Source organism: Siniperca chuatsi, linkage group LG11, assembly GCF_020085105.1.
Source record: "Siniperca chuatsi isolate FFG_IHB_CAS linkage group LG11, ASM2008510v1, whole genome shotgun sequence".
Taxonomy (NCBI): Eukaryota; Metazoa; Chordata; class Actinopteri; order Centrarchiformes; family Sinipercidae; genus Siniperca; species Siniperca chuatsi.
The window spans coordinates 12,049,338-12,072,174 of record NC_058052.1 but is presented as its reverse complement, the minus strand read 5'-3'; the positions used below and the strand labels follow the sequence as shown (position 1 = coordinate 12,072,174).

The window sequence follows — 22,837 nt, the reverse complement described above, 5'->3', positions numbered from 1 at the left end:
GTTCAATAACTAATTCATATTTGTCACTTAAAATGTGAAATGAGCCCTGTCATTTCTATTTTGTTTGTTTTTTTGTTTTGTTTTTTCTGTTTTGCGTTTGAAAGTGCTATCATGAAATGTTTTTTGGTTTTCCATGTGCCCAACCATATCCGTTCTAAGTTTGATTTTCCTTGGTTTTCTTTTGCTAAAAGGATGTATAGTTTCAAATTTCCTGATATGTGTCCTGCTTCCTGTGAGATTGTACACGAGAAAAGTCCAATTCTCACAACCTGTAGCCATTTTAGAATTTTTTTTTCATGCTTGCTGAATACCAAGTTTGTAAATCCTAAACTTCTAAGGAAAAATGTCAGATAGTACAAGCAAAGCCTAATGAAATATATGCTTTTAGCTTTGTTAGACAAATGTTTTATGTATTTGTCTTATTTCCCAGGCAATTTCCTGTAAACAAATTGTCCATTTATATTACTTTCAAGATTATGTTATCTTTTCAAGTGTTGTTAAATCAATTGTATACCCATAACATTACTACTTCTAATTCATCCTTTTTCTTATTTTAGATGAGACTGCCCTTTTAGCAAAGCTGCATTGATTTTCTGCAGCCTTTGTTTTTATTTTATATGTTTTTTTTTTCTTTTCATAGGCATCTCATCATTATAACTGCAATAAATTATCAGGGTTTGCCTCTACAACCCGTAATTTATTGGTCTCATTAGCCACTGGGCAAATAATCTGTTTTTCTGTCTTTTTTTTTTTCCTGTTCAGTAAAAGTGGCTGAGTCCACAGTTCAACATTCTTGTATATATGTAACATTGTTTTCCCACAGGGCGGCAGCTTACAATCTTCAACAGCCAAACCACTATACAGATTGGGGGCTGGGAGCGAGACCGGAGTCGATCCTTTCAGGGCCAGCTTTCGGGCCTCTACTATAATGGCTTGAAGGTTTTCAACATGGCCGCGGAGGGGGATCCCAACATTAAGATCCAGGGCAGCGTGCGGCTTGTGGGGGAGTCGCCCTCCTCTATCACACCGCAGTCGAGCACCACAGCCAATCGCTCAGAGACGTCCACATCCATCATGGAGATCACCACCACCACGGCGTCCAGCAGGCGAGTCAAGCAGACTACACCACGAGAGCCTCAGCAGGTAAGATCGTCTGTTGCAAGTGACTTCCACTCATGTCATTATTGTCTCAACTTAATCCATTTTAGAAATATTCACAATGCACAGCATGACATTAAGCACATCCTGGATTAATTTAATACATTACATAATTATGTTCTTATATAGTGGATATATATATGCCTTAATTTATTCTGTCACGTCTTTCTTCTCCTTGAGTCCTCTGACCTAAAAACTGAAGGAAAATAAGTGCATTGTTCCACCATTGGGAGCAGCACCACAGGCCCACTGTCGAGCATTTCTCCCCATGCAATCAGATGTGGCACCGTGCGGTGTGTGTGTGTGTATTAGAGTGATAACCATCGTAGAGGTCTTCCATCATCTTTATCTGTCCTGCATGAGCGGTGCAGCATCTGCAGGAGCATATTACTTCTCAAATGTCACAATGTGTGACTAAACAATGCAACACAAAGCTTGTGTCCTATCAAATGAAATGGCAGACCATTCCCTCACTGTCGTTTGCCAAGAACAGAAGACATTTCCTCCTAAATCTGGTACAATACAGCAGCAGCCATAGACTTTAAATCAAAAATAGTCACTATAAAAATGTATTATTATGCTATTTAGAATTTTGAATAACTACCATATTTGTTTCACGCATTATTCAACTGCGATAGTAACTGCAAAGTCCTAGAGGTTCTCAAAATGTAAATGTGAATTAAAGAGTTTTCTTCTTTACATTTGTTTGAATTTCAAAACCAGTGACTTTGTTAACTGGCAATAATTTGCTTGCAACAAACATGCTGGCAGAACTTCATTATGATCTAGGAATACCTGCGCACAGAACAGAAGATATTGACTCATTTAGGTAACTAAGAAAAATAGTTTCCGTGGATGTTTTTTTATCACAACAAAGAGAATAGTCAGAATCTAGGAAGTGCCTTCATGTGTTGTTGGTACAAAATAAAAATAGAAGCTTCATTTCCCACAGGACATTTTCAGCCTGTACAAACAGAAAAGTGACCTCATTGATAACTAAAAAACATGTGCTTTAATTGTTATGGAGCCAAAGCTACTCAAAACGGATTAACACTGAGCTTATTTCTTTTAAATAAAGGGGCATTTTACATTATATGAAACTCTAAAGTAAGCCCTGATAGGAAGCAAGTAAGATGTAATTGTTGTGTGAAAACACAAAAACCATGAGGATACTGAGAGTTATACGTGCAAGGAGAACACATATAAAGTTAAAATGTGTGTCAGAATCTCAAATATTCAGTGAGTCAGTTGCAGGGAAAGCATACATAGTAGCTTAAATAAGCATAGTCGTAGACTAAAATGACCCTTAAATCAGGGCTTAATCAGCTTTTACAAACATAGTTGAAAATCATTTTGGATTTAACTCATTTTGGATTAATCGGATTGGGTAAAGGAAGATTATAGCATCTCCAGGAGGGGGTGGGTTTAACTTCACATTGAAAAATATACACACAATCAAATTCATTTGATTTTAATTCCTTTTTGACAGATTGTATAACTTTTTCTGTCTTTACAGTTTCACTGAGACAATGAATGCACACATGTCTCAGTCCATTTCAAGGATTTTAGAAAAAACATTTCAGAGCCTTCACAGTGTGTTTATTAGTTTTATTGTCCAGAAGTAAATCAAACGATGTTCTTCAACCCCATTTAAATATTTATTTTCACAGTAAGATCTATTGTTGGTTTTATCTAAAAGGAAAGAATAAACAAGTCTTGAACCTTGAATGCCGATGTATCTATGAAGCCAGACTTAAACTTTTACATAGAGCTTTTTAAAAAGGTCAAATATATTCAAAGCAAAACAAAATGTCAAGTTTCTCTTTCAATTTAGCAGTTCACATTATAAAATGACAAACTCAGAAAAGTCGCACCTCGTTTTCAACTCAGCAGCAGTAAAGACCCCACATTAATGGCCGCCCCTTAACTATCTGACCTGAGACCATCATAATGGTTTGTGTAAGGGTCTGCAGATACTCGCAAATAATACAATCATAAATATTGATCCAGTGGAATGGTTTTCTCTAAGACTCTGCATGGTTCCTTAACCGTTGCAGGAGCATGTAATGCAGGTGAAATATCAGACAATATATTATAATTATATACCAGCTCCATGCAGTGTTATAAATTGCCACCATGGAACCAAGAGATTGACAGAAAGGAACAGGCCTGATTAGATGGATGCCTGTCTTTTTCAGACCTTTTCATCTGGAGAGAAATAAAGTGATATAAATGACCATGACCATTTAGAAATGCAGTGTATTACAGAGATACTTATTAATTTGTATATTTTCTGCTTTAGATGTTATCTGATGTTTGAATAGCTGACATTACCTTGTAGCAATCATGTGTGCAGCTGCTGGTTTTGAATAAGCATTGTAATGTGCAGTTCAATTCCAAGGGTGATTTGGGAATCTACTTGTGCCTATTGTTTTAAAAGTACAGAATATGGTGTACCAGTAAGGCTAGTGGTGATAATATAATGATTTTATGGCAAAATAAATTAAGAGACGAGTGTTGTACTGTCAGTTTATGTTGCAAGCACACTTTTAAAGTGGCATATCAAGGCTTGGAAAAAGGAGAATAGTCAAGGCTAACTGTGTTGGTTTAGGTGTTATCTAATGCATTCAGACAGAAAAAAAGGTCACTGGATTAAAAAGTTGTTCTGTCATGTAGGCGGAGAGATGAATGAGGCATGCAAAAACGTGTGCATTGGGAGATGTCAATGTGTTCAGTTTCAACTTGACGACCTTCCCACGGAGAGCTCCTGCGGTAGGACATTACTGTCTCAGGACACAACGCTTAGAAAATCATCATGTCTGGCCTCTGTAAAAAAGAGATGGTGCATTCACTGTCCTTTCCCTTGAATAGTCAGCATTTTAATCATTGTCCAGCTCCTCTCTGATGGCAAATGCAATTCAGTGAATGCTTTTATATCCTAAGAGCCTTACATTACTGGGATACATAAATTTTTAGTATGGCTGGCCCCGTGGAAATGCAATGGCTAACACCTATGTGGGCAGTATCAGGCTCTAACCACTAAAGCTCAATGAAAATGGTGCTACAGAAAATATAGATCAGGCTGTCAGAGAGTGCAGTTGGATCCAAAATAGTAAGAAAAATAGAACTGAGACCTTTTATAAGCCTTTCTAACATTGAGAGGTAATGGTCAAGACACTTTGGTGTTAACACACATAAATCTTGTAAGTGCCTTTCAATATCAATATTGATATATAATAATCATTTTATATAATCATTTTTTATATTAACAATTGATGTGCAGTATGAAAGGTTTCACTCATAGTGACTGACCCACTCAACTCTGCAGTTTCCCTCAGCACTATGGAGCTTTATAGCCTTTTCCTAGCAGGCAGCTGTTTTTAGCAAAAGCTCTAAAAACCGACTCTACGTTACCTGCCAAGATTCAAACAACAGTTAGCGACTAGCTGGTGAACATAGTGGAGCACTTAGCAGCCCAAGAGACAGATATTTACCTCAGAAATTGGTAGAGACCAAAACAGAGCTAAAAGGGGAGTGAATATTGGACTTACATTCATCAGGTAGCCAGAAATACAGAACAGAATATGTAGATGGCCTTACGAGAGGAATTTGGTCAAATCCTTCAGATATGATTGGCTCACTCAAAAGTGGGCTCAGTCAATCCTGAGAGGGCTTTTGAAAAATACATACATACAAATACTATATGTATTTGTATGTATGTATTTTTCAAATCTGTTTCACATATATTTGACAGAAACCAAGAGATAATTGAACACAAGGAACAAACTGTATTTATTGTTTCCTTCAGTGTCTTTAACAGATTGTCAGTAAACTGATGTCCACAGGATTGCAATGGTGAGAGAATACTAAAAGACAGAGCTTGATACAATAATCTTAGTGATCAATTTGCTTATGAGTACACATAGCCCCCAGTCTCTGATAGCTGATTACTCTTGATACATGTCTTCAATTAAAACAGAAATGTGCAACCAACACTACTGTCTTGCTGTGCGCACTGGCCCACTTATCTCCTAGAGGGTAAAGTCAGTGCTAATCATCATTAGTATAATGATTTTGAAGGGTTGGGCAGCCTTCTGCCTTCTCAGGTGCCCCATCAAAAAGTTGTCTAAATGCTCAACTGGGGTTATATTGTTATATTGGCTTATGGGTAACATTATATTAATGTCATTCTTCTCAAACCAGTGGATGTCCACTCATGCTTTATTAACAAGAATATTATCATCTTAGAGCACACTGGCCTAATCAGGAAAGAAATTCACCATGGAAAAAAAGTTGATGAGTCAGAATTGTTATTTAAATAGTGATTAGAATTTTCCTTTTGCTTAAGGGATAAATGGGTTGATTCAATTCCAGGACTTAGAACCCACTCAAATACAGAGATAATAAATAATAGTGAGACATAGCCTTGATGTTACCTTTATTTTGATCATATCTTGCGGTTTCCTGATTCTACAGTTGGCTCTTACGTGTCAGAAATTCTCTGTAGTGGCTTCTTCTGCTGTGTGCTTCCTACCCTATTGGGGGGGGGGGGTAGCTTACTGCATGGGCCTGACTGTCATGTCTTAATGAAGTGTCTGCTTTCTGTAGCAGTGCCTGGTCACATCCAATTAAACCATAATGCACTTGTGTATGCATTCACAAGCAATGGACTGGCTATTGTGCACATACACCAAAGTGCTTCTCCCTTTGTTTTGAATACTGATATGATTTGGACTATTCCTACCTCAGCTTCTTTTATTTATTGTTAAGGAAACTTAGTGCTTCCCCCATTGCACCGAAAAGAAGTACTTTTTTTGTGCTAATAGATATACAGTACTGTAGCTGCTGATGTCAATTTTGAACCCAAACTGCCAATCCACACAGGTCTAATGGCAATACTAACTGCCAGTGGTCGGGCACTATCAGCATTATGGTGACCTAGCTCTTGTTAATCTGTCTCCATGGTCCTCAACTAACATAACTACTAACATACTAACATTTTAATCAGTTTGTGTGAAAGCTCTTTTTTTTTAAGTTGTGGAAACTCACAGCTGACATTGTACTTTTTCATATATTTTAGGTAACATTTGACAACAACTGCTGTAAATGTGCAAGTGTAGGATATCATTGTAATGTTTGCATTAAATACTTAATACATGAAAGCCAATACAACAACATGTTGTGTGAAGCAGCTTTTTGAAGGGCTGGTGGGCAAAATGAAGGAAAACGTCAAGCTGCAGAAAGATAGCCTTTAATACCAGATGATGCTTAATCAAAAGTGCTCAAGGATAAGAGATAGCGCCCTATGAAGCTGTTACCCTCCCAGCATAAAAAAGACCAAAGCCTACTATCTAGAAGAGCCATTGAGAGCTCTTGACAGTGATGGATCCTCACCTGCATTGCTCTGTATTATCAACCCTGGCCAGCACACATACAGTATATAAATCTCATGAGCGGTCATAGTGTGAGGCTGTCATCCACCACCAGTGCTGTCTGCAGGAACATCCTCCAAAGTTGGTATGGGCTCCAGCATTATGGAGAGACACAAGGACAGAATACTCCAGTAGAACAGTGTTGTATAAGGTCTTACGCGGTATATGCAGTAATGTTACAGAATTCTTATTGTTTTGGTAATGTATTAGTATGTAGAACACAATAGTTGATGTGTGTTCTTTGTTAATATTCAATTTAGCATCAAGCAATTAAGAATTAAGTTTTACTTCAGTTAGTGTTAATAGCTATAGTATTATCTACCTTTTTAGTATTAACACTCAACATTAATTGTTAGTTCTGTTTTATGATATAATTAGTAACTACTGGACGACTTGACTAAATGTAGCAGAGACATGGGCCGTATTCCTCCATTATGATTTTTTTTCATTGTTTTAATATGGTGATTTATTGCTTATTTTTGATTAAATGATTCAAAACGTGATATAAAAATGTAGTTTAAGTTAATGTGGCCTCCTTTTTTATCATGGTTAATGGTTGTAAAAATGTACAATAAAAACCACTCTGTCTACAGCCATTCTAGCTAACATGTTGAAGCTCACAGGTAATATTCATTGGGTTCACCTTTTTTTGCCTGTTAGCATGCTAACATTTGCTAATTATCACTGAACACAAAATATAACTCAGGTTGATGGGAATGGCATTAGTTTTGTAGGTAAGCATTGTCTTGTATTCAGGCCAATGTGGTATTTCTTAAACACAACAGTAATATTTGACCTCATACCGCTTTTCATGCTTGCCATTTTTTTTCATAACTTTTTTTGCTGAGTAAAAGTTCTTTTTTTATAGCTTGTTGCTGGTGGAAATTCAAGAAATGCAGATGATAGCCTGTTCCTAGGGAGAATGAATGGCCACTATGTCACATCATTGCCACCAAATAGTCAATTGGCCCCACTATTTCTGAATTGACCCTAGGTGAGGTGGGTGTAATGGCCATTCAGGGGAAGTGAGAAACATTCAAAACACATTGTGTGGGCCGTTTCATTTGCACTCACAGCACATGGTTCAGTTCCAGCTGAACTGGCTTGTTGTGGCTCTGTTTGTCTTGGTCCCTGAGACGAGGGACAGAAACCTGGCCTCTCTATAATTCACAGGGATAATCGAAGATTTGACATGCTGCACTGCTATGCCTTCAGTGCAGTGTTTGGGTACCTGCTAGCCTCCCTCGCTGGCTCTTACAAACACACGATAATAAACTTAGTGTCACAGTAATCTTGTGGAGTAAAATCTTCTGCAACTTAGTGCGCAATAACTGCTCAGTCTGCAGCTTCACTCCTTTTATAATCATACATGCTCTATGTCTCTTTATTGTATCGGGTACTACCTTTAGGCATTGTTGTGATTGATACTGGTAGGGATTATTGTTTTACAAGCTAAGGCTGCAATAAGTCTTCACAGCCTAGATTTAATACTAATCCTGCATGCATCAATATTCAGACCTGAGACTTGGGTATTAAGCACTCCTCAGGCAACTGCTCACATGCAGTGCAAGTTTTTTAATTGTGCATGTATTGTACGTGATATGATACTCTGATTTAAGTTAAAGGATGATACAGTCTTCATTTAGTTTGAGATGCATGATTTTTGCTTTTACATTTTGACCGATCCGTAACCTGGAGCTTCCCATAACCTGAACTTGTAAGAAGCAGTATAGTCTAGGTTCTAGGTTCTGCCTTGTTTTCCACTGCATTTTACAAACGAGAAAGTCTCCCGGTATAAGTCACTGAAAAGGCAACACCGTATGGCGACACCGGGACCAACGTCATCATTTTTGTGCTCTGTTTGGTAGGAAGTGCAGTTCAGTTGTGGGACAGACAGCAATAGAAAATGTGGCACTAATAAATATGTTCTTTTACATTTACATGTGACTATGACTTTTAATTGGCAGTATGGTTAAGTTAATTGAAGGGAGCAAAAAGAGTACACGAGACCGACACCAGAGCAGCTCCTTCCCCGCCAACCAGCTCTCCAGAGTCAGATGCATCCCTCGGGACAGGTCACTGACCCGTAGGATTCACAGGCAGCTGCCAGTGCCGCATTTCTCGACTCCATGCCGAACCAGCTGTTGCTCCATTCTCTCCTGAATCAGAAGATAGATTAGGTGGTGCAATCAATTCCGAGGTATTTTTTTTTCTTGAAGCGATAATAAAAGATAGCGATGGAGCATTTGGTCGTGCTGCCCCGCTACTTACTGGTTAAAAAATACTGGGAACGTGACATGATTTTGAGAACACCAATGCTACCCAAAAGTTACAGCTGCTGCATTTATTTCTCCCAGAGTACCTGTAACTTGAATTTACTTTCACCTCCTGGGCAGTGCCCAAAGCAGGGGGAGTAAAGTGGAAACAAAAGCAGAACCTGTGACAATGGCTACACCTTAACTTACAGGTTGTTACGTTGCTGTAGTAGAAAAGGCCTAATAGTGAGCCTGTATTACCAACCTGCATACACACTGACTTCACTCTTTCAGTCACCTAACCTACCTTTGGTATTCTACAAGATCAGCCATTTTGTGTTTATCTTGTGTCTGTCTTCTCTAACAGCAAGATGGTCATCAGTTTCCTTGCATTTCACTTTTAATTTTACCGAGTTATTAAGCGACAGACTGCTCAGAATAGGACACAAGATGTTTTTGAGTTACAGGCTCAATTAGTCAAAAGGTGCTTTTCTCGTCTAATGGAAAAAATGCAAGTATCTAAAAAGAAAGCCAGAACTGTATTCTGAATAGCTGGCAGTTAAACTGTATGTTTCTGCTCTTTTTATTGCAGAATAAAAAGCCTAGGTTGACTTTGTTCATTTCATGGCATTAGGAGATCACGACTCATACACGCCACTCTCACTGTGGGATTTCATGATGGATGGTTGTTTTTTTAAGATGACTTTTATTGCTTTTTGTTTTTATTGGAAATAGAAATATTTTGCTTGGATTCACTTCATTAGTGTATGTGATGAAACAGAGTGAGTCGCTAACATTTTGTTCTTTTACTTTGAACGTTAGGCAGGTGTTTAAAAAAAAGAGTAAAAATATGAAACAATAAAATATTTTGAATCGAGGAGGTTCTCCTCTGAAGAATTACTGACCATTCATCTAAGTTAGCACTTCTTTCACAATTACCTTGAAGATCAGATGCTATATTTTCCTTATTTATAAATAAACACAGACAACACAAGCTGAAACATGGGAGTCTTTAAGAACAGTGGGAAGTTTATTTTGTTGAGTCAGTTTTGTAACATTAAAAGGACAGTTCACCTCAAAATCATCTTGCCTGTAGTGCTATTTATCCATCTAGATTGTTTTGGAATGAGTTGCACCGAAGTTTTGGAGATATTCCCTGTTTCATGTAAGAACTATCATTAGAAAGAAAATAGTTCCTACATGAAACTGCTCACAACAAATCTTTCAGATTTCAAAACCGAGTTTTGAAATCATGACCCGGTTGCTCAAGATAATCCTCTTGAGTAACCGGGTCATGATTTCAAAACTCGGCTGCTCACACCAGAACAATCTCGTTGGTTAAATAGCACTACAGGTAAGAGGAAAAATATGTATTTTTGATTTTGGGGTGAACTGTCCCTTTAATACTCCTACACTGAGTTGAACTCAATGGGAAATAACTGATGCATTTTTTCTCTCTAGTCTCCTTTTCGTACTTGTATTAATAGGAATTGCTCGTCACATTGCTAACCAAGTGGAACTTCTTTTCCACAACTCATCTAGAGGCAGATCTTATTGTAAGATGAAACCCAGACATCTTTTTTCCTCCTCAAATTTCTACAACTGTGTGCTCATCAACTAAAAAACAGTCACATGCACAGCAAACTGAGAGGTTACTAAGGAAACACACAATGTTTCACATTAACAGTGAGAAGGATTAATCAGAAAGGTTTCAGTCATGCTGCAGGATATTAAATCTAACTGTCTCATGGACTTGGAGACATACTGCAGTGTTTATCCTGAGTGTTAGTGCCCTGTGAGGTTGTGGTGCCTTCAATTATTCACAGAAAGGAAACATCCTCGGGATAATATTTCCCCCCTGCAATGCAGATGTATGGGATTCACCATCATGCTTCAGAGTTACTGTAAGTTTGAGGGGGAAAAAAGAGCAATGGCTATCAAACGGCTCGCTTCACTGACAGGTGCACTATTGATTTTTGTGGTTTTATTATATTTATTGTCCCTTATGAAAGCGCCTGGTATCACCACTTATCCAAGCTGAAGAAACAGAAAAAAGTGGATAATTCAATGGCTGCATGTGTAACAATAACAACCATTTGATGAGAGCAGAAGCAGGTTGAATTACAAGATGTGTAGATAGACAGCGCTCCTGTGCAGCACTTGTGTGTCCTGCCGACCTCCCCACCTTGCCCCTGAGGTGTGGTCCTGGAGTGTGCTGCCCCAGGCCCGGTCATGGGTTTGTGCCCACCCAGTGCTGACAGATGGCAAAAGAGGTAACGCTGTAGACCTGCAGTGGCCCCAGGCTCGCGGCGTTCACTCCCAGCGACAGACCATATCCATCATCTCAGCCTCACCAGGGGCCATTATGGAAGTTGCCCTTCAACATTGTGTTGCACACATAGAGTCCATGTGACTCGCTGATCCAGTCCACCTTGGCAGGGGTGAACACATACATGCCAGTGAGTGTTGATGTGTGTTTACATGACTTGATAAATGTTTTTTGATAGTTGACAGCAGAGACGGGCTTTTCTACAGCAGGTACATGATCTGCACATTAGCCAGCTGAGGATGCCTTGTCTTCCTTCGGGGGTTTGCTTGTTTTAAAAGTTAGCTAAAATTGTTACAGCCAAGTTCATCATACTTACTGCCATTATTAAGATAATCAACAAAGAAGCATCTTTGTTTTTGCAGGTTTCACACTGCTGGCAGCGTTACAGAGGACTGCAGATTGTCCCACTAAGTCTGTTTGGATGACAAAAATGAAACCTACGCAGTGTGAATGTTGTCGCTGTTGTTTTGTAAAGTGTTGGATTGTGCGCGGAGGAGATACTGACACTGACAGCTTTACAGCATGTTTTATAGACCATATTGTCGTCTCTCAGGACATTTGCTGTTATGATTTGTAGAAACAGAAAATAGTCCTGGGCCAACTGTTGAACATAAGATACAATTTGTCCTTCAGTGCATTGCTCCCACCTGCAAGATTCTGCGATCAGCTGGTTTATACATGACATTCATGAACACAAGCTCTGTGCCAACTGCTCATTGAGCTGTGCTGAGCACTCCCCATTTTTAAAAATAATTTCCTCAAAAGCTGGTAGAAAGTGTCAGACACAAAGTGGCTTATTCATCTAAAACCTTCTTTTTATGATACAAGCTCTGCTAGTGAATTGAACATATTAAACTTGTTTAATTTTCAGATAAAACCCATAATTTAGCCCTTCAGTTGTAGAAAACAAATGACTGTAATTGGTTGCAGAGAACATTAGTGAACTTTACAGCTAAAAGACCTTGACTTGAGGAGTGTAAATTTTTTGTATCTAAAGTTTCATACCAGCGTGGTAATTGGAGCCTTAGATTAAGATTATACTGTACACATATTATGATGGTTGGTTCTGTTCAGGGAGCAGCCATCTTGATCTGATGTTGAACACCAGATCAATAACTATAATGGGATGGAGGGGAGGATAATATAAAGTAACGTAACGTCATTGCCAGTTAGAATAAATGAAGGTAAAACTAATTCCAGGAGGTACGGAAATGAAATAAAGGCATCCACATGCCAGCAAATGAAGCCTGTTAGTGTGTCAGACAAGTGGACAAGAGAGAATAAAGGATAAATTACCTTGGGAAAGGAATGTAACTCAATCATCAAGCCAACCATTTGAATCTAAATTTATTTAAAATAATAATTAGACATTTTGGGAAATATTCGCTTTCTTGCCTAGAGTTAGATGTTCACTTCTCATGTCTGTACAGTAAATACAAAGCTATAGCCATTTAGCTTAGCTTAGAATAAAGACTGGCAACAGGGAGAAACAGCAAGCCTGGCTCTGTCTAAAAGTAACAAAGTCTGCGTACCAGCACTTCTTAAGCTCACTAATTAAAATGGCTCTCCTTAAAAGTTCTGTACTGGTTGATTTGGGGACACCTAGTTACTGGTGATAACAGCAAATACGGTTAAATACTACAGGTCACAGAATTCTGGGGGCAGCAACACAAACTATTGACATTTTAATAAAGAAGTCAGGCAATAATTGGCCTTTTTCCATCATTCTGTGAGCAACCATGATCTGATTTTATGCTGCACACAGCATGATTCTGCGAACAGCAGGGCACAGTGAAAGGAGTCGGTTACCTCGCTGAGCTGTTGGAGGTGTGCAGCCTGTCGCCTGCAGCTCTTCATCTAACAGCTCACTGTGGCTGCTCCTTCTTGTTCCATTATTCCCTGCAATATTTCAAAGTGGTCCGCTGTCAAAAAATGACGAAAATGTTTGTTTAATCCGTACAAAAACCTGGTAAGAAGGACATGTTGTGGTTTTGCGCGGAATTCTGAGGTCTGAGGTTTTTGCACGGATTAAACAAATAAGATATAACGTGTTAATTAGTGAGCTTTAGAAGTGCTGGTAGGTGGATTTTTTACCTTCGCACAGAGTCAGATTAGCTGTTTCCCCTTGTTTCCAGTCTTTGTGCTAAGCTAAGCTAACGCAGCTGATGGCAGTAGCTTCATATTTAGCGTACAGGCATAAAAGTGGTATCAATGTTCTGCTCTAACTCTTGGCAGGAAAGCAAATAAGCATATTATCTCAAAATGTTGAGGTATTCCTTTAAAGCTAAATGAAATAATATCAAAATGAAAGCATCATTTTGCAAGTCCAAAGCTGAATGAAGCCAAAAACAAAATCGAAATAAAAACTGTATCTATAAATAATTAAAAGAAGGTCCAGTCAAAAATTGCAGTCCCGAACAGTCTATCATTACAACACTGCCACAGGGATGGATTAGTGATGAAAAATCTATTTTACTTGAGAGACTCCATAAATGGTGCCCAATTTAGACTTTCCATTATTGTTTTTATTTTTTATTTTTTCTTGATTTCCACCCTGAATTTCATAATGGTGTCTTTTGTTTCTTCTCTACTGAATGAGAGCATTGCTCATTAGTTTATAGCAGTCGCACTCAGCCCTTTGTGAATGACACATCCAGACCTGGAGGACAGGAATCTGATTATGATGATGTTCTGTGGGAGCTACAGGCAACCTGGTCTGCTGTTGTAGGGCAAAGCTGCTCTTCCTCTTTCCTCATGTCATGTTTTTTGCAAACGTTACACATGGGAATTAGGCCCGAGTACATTCATCTCAGCGGTGATGGCATCTATATTAGGATGACAAATTTGTTCCTGTCACTTGATGAGGGACTGGGACTGCATGTCAAGACGCAGGTAAAGTCAGGAAGATAGTGATTTGTGGCCAAGCTGCATATCTCTTCCTCTTCTGCTCTCTCTTTCTCAAAATGCACACAGCCACATGCTTAGATTTGTCATCTATTTTTAGATTTTGAGGGAAAGGAACATGAAAATGAAGAATCACAGAGTCACTTTGGATTGAGCCAAAATGACAAGTGTTTGTATGTTAGCATTTAGATAGAAAGCGCCATGATTACAAACCATTCTCTCGCAATTGCTATTCCTCCCTCACTCCCCAGCTTATCCTTAGTGTATGATATTCCTCCTGGGCAGTTCCCTGCTCTCAGGCCAGATTACTACCAAGGCGAGCTACAGACGCACACAGAGCTCCAGATTCGATTTCAGATAACGAAAATATCAGGGCATCCAGAGGGGAAAATGCTTTAATGCCGACAGATATCATTTATCTGAGAAGTGTGAAAGCAAGGATAAGGGGGAGGGACAAAGTCGACCATGTAATATACTTCTATGGAGAAGTGTTTATGCATAGGCAAGAGAGAGAAAAAATGAGAGAACAAGAGGGGGGAGCGTAGGAGGTAGATGGAGGCAGATAGTGTTATGAATTTCACATTAAGATTTTATCATTTAGAGCATGTAGCTAACAGAAGGCATCCAGCCTTCTCCTGCGTAATCTGCTAGAAGCTGTATACTACATGGCAGCCGCTCAATATGCACTCTTTCTGCACTGTGAGGTTACTACAGGCACTTGTCCATATTGTGTGCACATTATTTATATGTCCCCAGTAATAAATAATAAGTCCGTGCTTAATTAGCAATCAAAATATCAACTGTTTATCATTCGCCGCACAGAATGTCTTGAGTCGTATGAGAGGGTGAATTAGGCACCGGTCACACATGGTTCACTCTGAGTCAGTGACTGACATGGTGATAGTGTGACGCAGGCGCTGACTTGAAAATGGACTTTGAGTCTCTTCCCACGCAGCCAGACAACTTTCCTGGTTACCTTGGTGCCTTAGCCATATCATACGCCACATTATATTTGCATTAAGGCCATGCGGATGACTCTTTCTGGAAAATAAGTTGAACAGGGTGCCTTGAAGCAGCCACATTGAAATGAGTCCTCACACAGCAGTTTTCTGGGGTCCCCAAAAGAGAAAGTATTTAACAAGGGCATAGGCTTGTGTACATTTTGAAGCAGTTCTGTATTTACCTCATATCCACATCTTCTTGTACAGTACACATTTACTCTCCTACATTAGCCCCCTACTCTTTGTATCACTCTCTCAGATGCAGCCTTTCATTTTACACAGCAGAAGCCTTTCTGGGCCTTTGCACCAAGCTAGCAATTGACCTGTCACTGCTCACTCACACTTTATTCTTAGACACTAAATCTGCTGTTTTTACTATATCTATTCCCTAGACTTTACTTCCACAGTAAGAAATTCATCAACACATTGTTACATTACCAACATCCTTTGCACACCTAATAATGAAATCCAGTGCTCTTTTGCAGACATACACATTAACAAACAACTGGACAGATTGAATCCCATAGACTGTTGATGTGTAACAGAAATAATCAAACAAAGTATTTTCTGTAATCCCTGCTCCTACTAAATACATTTTAGTCCTAATTTTGAATTAAAACTATGGTTCAGTGTATAATATTAATGTCAATGCCAATCAGCTTGGGAATGTGTGTTTCTGTGTGAAACTGTGCTTGTATGTTGTATGGTACACCCACTGCGCGCTGTGGTGAGGGTGTGTGAAGCTGCCTCCCAGCACCTTGTTAGACTGTCTGGGGTGCAGTGACTTAAGCCTCGAGGAAGATGTATGGCAAGACAGGAACATGTGGGTACCAGAGGAAGAGATGGAGAGCCTCCGACCATTCTTTTTTTAATGACACTCTGATACTCTGCCTGAGGTCCAGTTGGAGCAACAGCTGCTTCGTTTTAAATAAAGCAAAGCCTTTCTCCCAAAAGGGACGGTGTCTCATAACTTAGCAAGTGAAAACAGCTGTCCACCATGGCCAGTTTTACGTTACGGCATACACAAGCAGTCAAAACAGAAAGACGTACCAATTATTCAGAGTTAATTGCCTGTGAGAAATGCCAGCATATTTTTGCATGAATTCTCTGGTGCTGTGAAGAATCTCACTACCTACAGAATGCACACTATTGCCTCATGTTCAAAATAATATAATGCATAATATAATGCCTCAGGTAATTACTGACAGCTTTGAACAATAAAAATTGTTATGTGACCTTGTGTTTTGATGTTCCTTCAATTGACGTTGGAGTCAGAAAAGTCAGGATTGTTGTTGAGAGAACGGTTTCGGTATCGTCATAAAATGATGGGGATGCAGTATACTTTCAATGCTTTAAAGTAGACTGTTTCTGACAAGCAATTTCTAAATAGTGTTTGAAAGCTGTTTATCTATTTTATTTTCCTCAATGATATCTTTTTAGTTATATATTTTTGTATCTATCGTCAAACAGGTCAAACTGTGTGATGTCCAGATGACTCGTGTTCCTAATACAGAACACTAGTGAGGCTGTTAGTTACAAACATATGTTTTTTGATGCAAGACTTCTATTATGACAGAACTATATTTTGTATGAGAAAATATAATAGTAACACGCCTTACTCGGTGAAACTCAGTCAGTTTACAGTCGACAACATTTCAGTAACATCGCAACAATTCATTTCCTGGGAAAAATAATGAAACATGAATAGTCTTTTGCATATATTTTTGGTTTGTTTATTGACTGATTTTTTTGGCAGTGCCTGTTTTGAAGCTTTGTTGATTCATTTGCTGAGAATCGCAGAATCTGATGTAAATCCTCTTCAGCTAGGATACAGTAGAGAATATCTCCATTTTTACCCCGCTGGTTGTTCCCTATTGTTCATCACTCTACTCGTAGTTGCAATGTGTTGTGTCACCGTGAAGCCTCTCGTCAGAGCTTTTCTTTAGTTGTTAAAAGGCCCAGAGAATCAAGATGTTTGGAACATGATAAGTTTTGAGCATGATAAGCATGTTATATGTATAAATCTGTCAGTTTGTTGCACATCTGAGCTGTTATATTGATAATGCCATTCCACTGTCTTCCAGCCCTGCTGAAATCTGTATCTGTGTGAGTCCATGATGTTGACAGCTTGGCAGACCAGCAGAAGGAAGAGTGTGGGCGAAGGCCAGGCAATACACTGAGCTGAAGTCGCAGTCTTAGAGGCCCACACGCCTTCATTATTCAATTGGAATCTATTGAGCATCTGGGACTAAATTATTCATCAACATTGACCTAGTTCCAGGGAGCTAAGTTAGATACTTGGATGTCATCAGGCGTTCTGATAAGAGTTGCTGCTGCAGTGTGATAGCTGCCGTGGGTAAAGTCTAACCATGAGCCGTTTCTATCTGCTGACCCACCACCTCCCTCTAATGATGTGTTGCTGCAAGAGTGAAGTTTAGGACAACACACTCCTCCCAATTAGTCTGTGCAGACTACAACTCTGGTCAGATCTGGACACTAGCAGGCTACTATCAGTGTAAATCAGTGCCAGCATGAGAAATAATGGCACACGGTCTTAGCAGGAACATATACAGAATACTGATTCCTCTGCTTTTAGGGGCATTTGGAGCATTGGCTTTAAGGGCTGGTGCCAAATACAGACAAGATATAAACAACATTTTCAGCTATAGTATTAAATTGGAGTCTTGATTGCACTGTTGATATGATTTATCCAGGATTATCGTGAGATATTGGAAATAAAAGAAACATGAGGACAATACCATGTACAGTATGCACAACCTTATAGCAGTCAGTGATTTTTCTGACTGCACTGATATTATTCCCTGTATCCTCTATTTGTTTTGACTTTGTCTAAGTTATAAAGGCCACTTATACTTATAAAATCCAAGTGTATTCTCTGTTAATTTAGCCCTCCTGGTTAAATTTAAAAAAGGCTCAAGCCATGTTTTAGCATTATAATTGGTGGTGCAATACCCTTGGTGATATCAAATATAATAATTTGGGGCTAATTAAAAAGAGCTTTAGTACTTCAAATTTTATAACATTCACCAAATATTCTCGGTTGGAGAGACTTTCATGCAGTCCACCTCTGGTATCAGTGATTTCTTCCTCGTATGGTCTTGTCTGAAGCGACAGACTGTGGGGAACATTCAGTAGGACATTTAGAACTAATGGATTGTGTGCAGTATGAGTATATGGTCTGTGGACATGAAAGATCAGACGTAGTCAGACAAAGAACAAAATCTGCAGTTTTGCGTGCAGTTTAGCAGACAGGAAGGCTTTTTGTGTGAGATGATAATGTGTAGCTAAGCCATTTATTTACTGGCTGATAATAGCGCAGCCTTTTTTCTTTTTTTCTTTTTTTTGAAAAAGTATTGGGATTTACACCTGATTGTAATGAGCAACAGAATATGGACATTGAGTAAAAAACATAAATTTCATTATTGTCACTGATCAGCAATACAACAAGAGAAACAGCTTTGCAAAACAAGAGCTGATATTGGACAAAAACAGGGCTTACTAGGGAAAAAACAAAAAAGCAGAAAGGCAAAAGAAAACAGCAAGCATCCTCAGTGGAATACATTACCGGGACAGCAGAGGCATGCTTCGGATAAACCCTTCAGATGCCTTCAGTGTCCTCCTGACTTTCAGCTTGTCTCCAAAGAGACATGTTGTGTGCCAGAGAGCATTCATCAAATTAGACCAGAGAGAAAACAATGTGAAAACCCCCAGCTCTCCATAGAGAGATGCCGACAGGTTATCACAGAGAAGGTGTCTCTTGCTCTCGAGTACCGGGGCAGTAGCACACAGCATCCTCTCTGAAGAGCAGCCCTCCCTTCCCTCTCTCTGCATCAGCCCAGTATTTAGAACACATGCATTCAGGGGAGAAGTGTACAAATGAAGTGCATTATAGTAAAGCCACCTACTACTACAGTAGTTATTAGAGAGTGGCATTGGACACCATATAGTTGAGCATTAGTGGGGAACAGATGAGTGTTTTAAGGGTTGTAGATAACCTGGTGTCCAGCCGAATGAGACTGCTGACTAAGCTTTAGCAAACACATGCAGACCACGGCTTGGCCTGGACATCTCATTAAGGAGGACCATTATCAATCCTCAGAGATCGAAAACCAGCATGACAGTGCTAAAGAAAGCACCAGGGCGCCTTTGGCTGAGTCAGGTTGGAATTTCCTGGTCCGCATCCTCTTTGATGGTTCAATCAGTGCACAAGCTAAGGTCAGTCGATAGCTGTACTTCCCTATAAGGTCTACAAAGATTTATTTTTCTTTGTGTATAAAGCTCCCTACACACCTAGTATTTGAAATTACACTGTACCTAGAAACATTTTCACACATTTTCTATGAACACTAACAGCAGGTTTTTCTCTACAGTATCTCTTTTTCTTCCACTTTTTGTGTGCTTCATACTCCCAACTGTCTCCCCAGGTTTTATAGTACATCTCATATGAGTGTGCTCTCTGCTGCTCAGAGCAGAGGCAGATAAACGAGCTGTGCTGTTCACCATGGCTTCAGCACTTTACCGCTAGATTAATGATGCTTTGCAAGTCCTGAGTCTTTGCTTTTAGCATTTTAGAAGTACCTTCATAAAAAACTACAGGTACATCTTATTTATACGCTCATCTACTGGAGCATCATTCCTGTGGGCATGATGCTCTTTGCATCATCTGCTGAGCTAATGAACCCTCCCAAAAACATACAGTATTTCTGGAAAACTTTAGAAAAAGATGCCATTTAGATCAGGAACCTATTTTTTATTTTTAACTCAAAATCACTGCAGGTCAAAATCACCACATGCATATCTCGTGTTATTTAGGGCAGCTCCTTTAGAAAGGATCTCCGAAGATTTCAGTGTCCTTTTCAGACATCCCATCCACGCTACCTGTCAGTTTTCATCACAGTGGCTAAATTGCATGGTAAGCCCCTCACACAGCCCACATTGAATTGTCACGGGTGAAAAAGAAGCCAAGCGTCGGAGGAGGACACCATGAATTGGTAATGTTATTGGATTTCAACCAGGTCATGACCACATCAAAATGTTGACCTACACACTAATCCTGGCTGGCAGACTGATGCTCAGTAACATGTGAATTCATTTTAGTGTTGATTCAGGGGCTTACATCTACTACACACACAGGATTCATTTAAAAGTATAGCATAGGGTTGATATTTTGATAAGATCAAAGAAGGATTGGATTTAGAGGTGGCTTACAGGCACAACTGAGCTACAGTTACACGAATCTACACACAGCCATTGTCCTTGGAGAGTAAAATGAGTATGACATTATTTTATGGCGTCGTTGTGAAGGTATATATCATGGTTCCCTGTCACTTATTTGAAAGTCTCAATCCAGGTTCAATGATACCTTTATTCAGTCCCTTACAGTATGTCCACATAATGTCGATTTTTTAAAGGTCAGATGATATCATTTCATAAATTCAAACTACATGTCAATATTTTCTCCTGTCTTTACAAGCAAAACCAAAAAAAGAATCATGGCTTTAAATTGTACATTCATCCCATAAACATCTGGATTTGATGTCCTTTAATTATAAAGTCAAAGATTCTCTTGTGAAGAGATAAACAAATATCCATATTCATTATTGGATTTCAATGTGGTGATGGAGTTTATGGCCTCAGGCCGTAGCTTTCTGACCCGAATGTGGAGACAGAAACATATAAATATGAACGGGCATACACCTCCACTCAGGTTATTCTATGGGGAGTTAACCTACATCTAGTACACCCACGTTACATTGCTTCCTCTTCTCCACTTGCAAATAAATCTGAAGGACAGAGTTGAAAGGAGAGAGAGAGGACAAGAGGGATGTGAGAGGGAAAGAGAGAGAGAATGAGAGTGGTAAGGTGGGAAGAAGAGAGAGTGAGTATTGATTCCTTGATTCCCGTACCTCTGCTAGTGAGTGCAGAGTGTCAAGATCTCCCGCCAGGAAAAACAAATCACAAGGCTGAGGTGATGGATGTGGCACTCCAGGATGCGGCGGTTTTGCCATCTGGATGGCCGACACTGTATATCAGCCTCATGCACAGCAAATTAAATTTACATTTGGACGGCTTCCCCGGGCCTCACCCAGCACAGATGCACCAAAAACAGCCCTCCACCACAACTCCCTTAATGGGTTTGATCTATCATTTCCAGGTCTATTATGTAAAGATGATGTTGGTCCGTGTTCAGAATGTAGAAATGATGTTAGAGTCACAATAAAATCACATTATATGCAGCCAAATGGATGTCAAGCAAAATGACATCACCTTTAATTTCCTTAAGATGAGTCAATACTAATCCAACTTGCAGATATATTTTGATGCACAGTCAAACATCAGTGAAATCATAGCATAAATTGAATAAAACCCCAAGTCCATCTTCATTTTTGAGACCTAATGCATTTCTTACCCCTTGTTGTTTTTTTTATTTTGTGGCTGCCATACACATGCATACCCCAGAGTATGAAACATTGAAGTGCAATAAATATTGTCAGACATGCATTTGAGGATTTAAAAATATTAGTACAAAAAGGATAAGTAGAGATCCGAGGCTAAATATATAGCAGCAGGTTATTCTGCTTAGCAGCGCTCTGCAACCGAAACTCTAACCCGGCCCTGAAGAGGCTGCCATGCTTAAATGAAATGACCTTTAACGCAGAGCTGATCAAATGGCCTGAAGCCTGCAAAGAACATTGCAGTATAATGTTTTACAGTGTACTTTTTTCTGGTCTTTTGTTTGCCCTTTCCCATTTTTCAAGAGGGTAAAATGTATCGTGTTTGGCAGGTGAGGAAGTGCACTGAAAACAGTCTAAAATGAATTTGGTATTAGAGTAGATGTGGCAGAAGAATAATGAAGCACCTCCAGTATATATGTTATGGTTGTGGTTTATTTTGGATGCATATTCTGTAAAAGAGATTCTGAATTACGTTGAAAGTAATAAGTCACTGCCCTTTGTTTTCCAATCTCTTTTTTTAGCTTTCATGGCTGGTTGTCCTCTAAATGTCAGAGGTGGTTTGTGATGGCTCTTAACAATCCCTTGAAGGGCTATGCAAAGCCACACACCGTCGCACAAATTGAGCATGCAAGTTGACAATTGTGCTGTGAACTTTAGCCTCCACTGTTCCTCAATAATCAGATCTCATTTCTGTGAGGATAGTGTTGCCTGGAAAGCAGTGTAGCAGCTGCTACAGTGCCAGGCAGCGTGTGACCGTGTTGACAGATAAATCCAGCAGCCAAACAGTGTAGCTGTCTGGATTCATGTCTCATCTGCCCCTCTCTCCTTAACCTAACCCTCTGGAAACACCACTGCTGGTAGTTCTGAGTGGGAGCCATCTTACACCATTGATGCAGCTAAGTATTTCATGCCCTCACCACTCTACTGTGTGCCTCTCTCTTTTCAGACAACAGACGACTTGCTGGTGGCATCAGCCGAGTGTCCGAGCGATGATGAGGACATTGATCCCTGTGAGCCGAGCTCAGGTGGGTTAGGTTAGTCATCTCTTTTTATTCTACTTCTCTCTGGGTGTGTCAGTGTGTCTCTGTGTGTCATAGTCCACCCCCACCAAGACACTCTAGGCTAACACACAGTCTTTAAATGAGCACATTGAAGTTTTAGATATAGCTTGAACATCTCTCAGAGGCAGAGTTGCTCTTCTTCTGGCTACCACCGACTGCATGAGACAGCAAGCTGGAGGCTGTCCATTAGGTCTGTCTGGGAAGCTTCCATTCGGCCACAG

The 22,837-nt window shown here is 39.5% G+C and overlaps 1 protein-coding gene across 50 annotated transcripts in view; it reads left to right on the top strand.

Annotated features, from left to right (window-relative positions):
- The window catches only part of LOC122884291 (neurexin-1a), a 252,116-nt gene that overhangs the window by 212,452 nt on the left and 16,827 nt on the right, over positions 1–22,837 (top strand). For 37 of the 50 annotated variants that reach the window (XM_044214026.1, XM_044214039.1, XM_044214027.1 and 34 more), the window contains 2 exons: positions 824–1,143; positions 22,502–22,589. In XM_044214026.1, coding sequence (XP_044069961.1) covers positions 824–1,143; positions 22,502–22,589 — 408 coding nt within the window. The remainder of the gene's footprint in view (positions 1–823; positions 1,144–22,501; positions 22,590–22,837) is intronic. The other 13 variants (XM_044214029.1, XM_044214020.1, XM_044214061.1 and 10 more) reach the window with 1 other exon arrangement.